Here is a 3,453-nt window from a genome sequence, read left to right on the forward strand (position 1 = left end):
TTTTTTTTTTCCGGTACTGGGAATCGAACTCATGACCTTGCACTTGCCAGGCAGGCACTGTGCCGCTGAGCTAAATCCCCAGCCCCTCAAAAACTATTTTTAAAGTAAATCTTTCATTTTAAAGCAGTTTAAAGACTTATAGAAAAGCCAGGCATAGTGGCACATGGCTGTAATCCCAGCACTTGGGAGAGTGAGGCAGGAGGATCACAAGTTTGAGGCCAGCCTGGGCTACATAATGAGTTCAAGGTCAGTCTGGACAACATAGAAACACCGTGTCTCAAAGAAAAGAAAAGAAAAGAAAAAAATAGAAAAGCCACAGAGCTAGGACAAGCACTCCTTTATTTTTGTTGGTACCAGGAATCAAATTCATGACCTCAGGCTTGCCAGGCAAGCGCTTATGTGCTGAGCTACACCCCCGGCCCAGGCCAAGCACTTCTGTATCCTCCATCCGGCTCTCTCCGCTGTGCAAGTCTTACCTTTCCTGTGTGTCAGCGCTGCTGTGACAGGCACCCACACACAGGACCACGCTGGCGCAGTGCGGGGTCCCTCCGGGGCCTGGAGGAAGGGGGACCCGGCTGCCTCTCACCCTGCTGGGCCCTCCACCCCACAGACCGCAGAGCTGATGCTGCAGTGTGCGGAGCGTCGCCTCCGGGAGGACAGGGCCATGAAGGAGCTGGCGGAGCAGGTGGCAGAGGCGCAGAAGAATGTCAAGGTGGCTCAGATGAAGCTGGTGAAGAGCCGGCGGCAAATAGGTAGGGCAGGGGCAGGGGATGTAGCTCAGCAGTACAAGCACCTGCCTCGCAAGTGCAAGGTCCTGAGTTTGAATGCAGATACCCCCCCAAAAAAAAAGGCAACCAGAAAAAATAAACAAATAGGTAGGGCAGGAGCCAGTGCCAAGCTCTGCTGTCCCTGCCTGGGCTCTGAGCTGCCACCTGCCCCAGCTGCTGTCCCTGGAGGGCAGCCTGGGATACTGGCTGGGAGGAGGAGCCCACGCCCTGCAGAGCCGTTCGAGGAACCCTCAGCACCCCACCTGGTCTCCAAGTCCAGGAGATGACCGACGAGAGCCGGGAGCTGCTGCAGCGCAGCATGAAGGCAGCCGAGGAGGAGCACAGGCGGCGCTCGGAGCTCATCTCTCAGCTGCGTGCGCTGGAGACGCGGCCCTCACGCAAGGGCAAGCTGGTGGACCTGACCCAGGTGAGCCGCTGGCAGGCCAGCTCTGAGCCAGGTCTCTGTGAGGGCAGGGGCCACGGCCGAGATGGCAAGGCAGGCTCCAGAGAGGCCACGGGGGCCCTGTATGTGCAGGGCCCAGGGTCTTCCTGGACTGAGCTCAGAAGGGCAGCTGGGGAGAGCACAGGCGTCCAGATGTTGTGCTGGATGGAGCTGGGGACTAAGGGTGCAGCTCCTGGAAGGAAGGTGTGTGAGAAGGCAGAGGGGGCCAGGCTGCGGGACAAGCACAAATGGGGTGGCCTGGCCCCAGAGTGAGGGGCTCCCAGTGGGGGTATCCCGTGAGCCCCCAAGCTGGAGAAGCAGGATGTGGGGGGAGACCCCCGGCTGCACCACTGTCAGCCTGCCCCCTCCAGATCCCCGGATATGGCCTGGAAGGGGAGATGTCAGTGGCGGAGCTGCGGGAGCGGCTGGCTCTGCTCAAGGAGACGCAGAAGCGTGAAGAGGAGGAGAGGCGGGATCAGATCATCCGGGACAAGCGCACCAAGAGCGAGGAGCTGCTGAACACCATGGAGCAGATATCCCTGTGCCGCATGGCTGTGGGGAGAACCGCGGCCCTGAGGTGGGTGCCTGAGGACAGGAAGGGCACTCTCTGCCAGGCAGGGCCCTGGCCACAGGGTCCCCAACCTCTGATTTTAGTACATGACTTCAGGTACGTGGGAACGGAAGCTTTCAAGCTCAAGACCCAGATGCAGTTACTTGGCACTCAGGTCTCAAGGACAACCTTCTGTCACGTGACCCCGGGTAACTAGCTAGCTGCTTATCTGTCTGCAGAGCCATTTGGAGATAGTTACAGGCCTCAGATGCTTCCTCCCTGAACAGCCTAGCTGCATCCCCTAAAAAAAGACTGTCCTACATAACCCAATGCCATGACACAGCTAGGAAAGGTAACAAAATTCCCAGCCTCACCTAAGTATCTTGTCCATATTCACACTTCTGCAGCACCCCAAGATTGTTGAAACTTCTTAAAGATTTGATAACTTTTTTTTTTCTTTTAAAACCAGGACCTGGTGCTTACTTAGGCAGCACATATACTAAAACTGGAACGATACAAAACCAGGACCTGGCCAGGCATGGTGGCACATGCCTGTAATCCCAGCACTTGGGAGGCTGAGGCAGGAGGATCACTGTGAGTTCAAGGCCAGCCTGGGCTACAAAGTGAGTTCAAGGCCAGCCTGAACTGCATAGCGAGACCCTGTCTCAAAAAACAAACACCCAGGACCTGAGCCACATTAGTACACACACACACACACACACACACACACACACACACTGCCAATTTGCTTTGGGGTCAGTGTGGTAACTTTTCCGCAGCCCAGGTGGCTGTCCCATGGTGCTCCATCAGGCACAGGGAGGCATCCATCCACCCCACTCAGGGTCACAGTGGTCTTGGGCCTCCCCCTGATCCCCAGGAGGCACCCAGACCTTCTGAAGTAGAGCCCACTGGGCTCCACTGAAAGTCTTGAGCAGAGCTGGGTGGAGTGAGCCGGTCCTCCTCTGCTGTCAGCGTTGCTGCTCCAGCTGCAGTCAGTGGAAGGAGCTGCAGGGCCTCAGGGAGGTCTGGCCCAGCACAGGGCACCCCAGAGCCTGGGGGTGGGGGCAGTGCAGGTGTATATGCCCTGCCTTGTGACAGTGACATCAAAGAGGCCTGGGGGGGGAGGGGGAGGACACTGTGCAAACACCTCAGTGTTAGCAGTGGTCACCTCCAGGCGGGAGCGGCCAGGGGAGTGTGAGATAAAAGGGGCGTCTACGTTTTTACTGCAGTTACACATGTAGTTAGCACACATGTAATTTTTTGTTGCAGTGGTGGTGTTTTTGTTTTTGAGACAGGGTCTCGCTATGCAGTTCAGGCTGGCCTTGAGCTCACTTTGTAGCCCAGGCTGGTCTCCAACTCGCATAGGTCCTCCTGCCTCAGCCTGCCGAGTGCTGGGATTACAGGCGTGCGCTGCCACGCCCGGCTGTAATGTTTGCTTTATGAGATCAATTTTAAAAAGCGGGGTTCTGCGGCACACCTGTAACACCAGCACTCTGGCAGGCCCAGGCAGGAGGATCGCACGTCTGAGTCCCACCTGAGCAACTTAGGAAGACCCTCTCCCACAATAAAAGGGGCTGGGATGCAGCAAGTCGTAGGGCGCCCCTAGCTTTGAACCTCGGCCCTAGTACCACAGAATGGGAAAGAAAGGTTAAGAGAAAAGATTGAAAGGGTAGGGGTGCGGGTAGGAGCCCTGC

General features: G+C 57.0%; 1 protein-coding gene across 2 annotated transcripts in view; it reads left to right on the forward strand.

The window, feature by feature from the left end:
• Cfap99 (cilia and flagella associated protein 99) overlaps positions 1–2,271 on the forward strand; it is a gene marked incomplete at its 3' end in the record, with an annotated part of 38,801 nt that extends 36,530 nt beyond the window's left edge. For both annotated transcript variants that reach the window (XM_005408729.2, XM_013506810.1), the window contains 4 exon segments: positions 611–752; positions 1,043–1,194; positions 1,581–1,786; positions 1,877–2,271. In XM_005408729.2, coding sequence (XP_005408786.1) covers positions 611–752; positions 1,043–1,194; positions 1,581–1,786; positions 1,877–1,976 — 600 coding nt within the window.
• Between the last annotated feature and the right edge of the window lie 1,182 nt (positions 2,272–3,453).

This window comes from Chinchilla lanigera, unplaced genomic scaffold (genome assembly GCF_000276665.1).
Source record: "Chinchilla lanigera isolate Chin_1 unplaced genomic scaffold, ChiLan1.0 scaffold00113, whole genome shotgun sequence".
Classification (NCBI taxonomy): domain Eukaryota; kingdom Metazoa; phylum Chordata; class Mammalia; order Rodentia; family Chinchillidae; genus Chinchilla; species Chinchilla lanigera.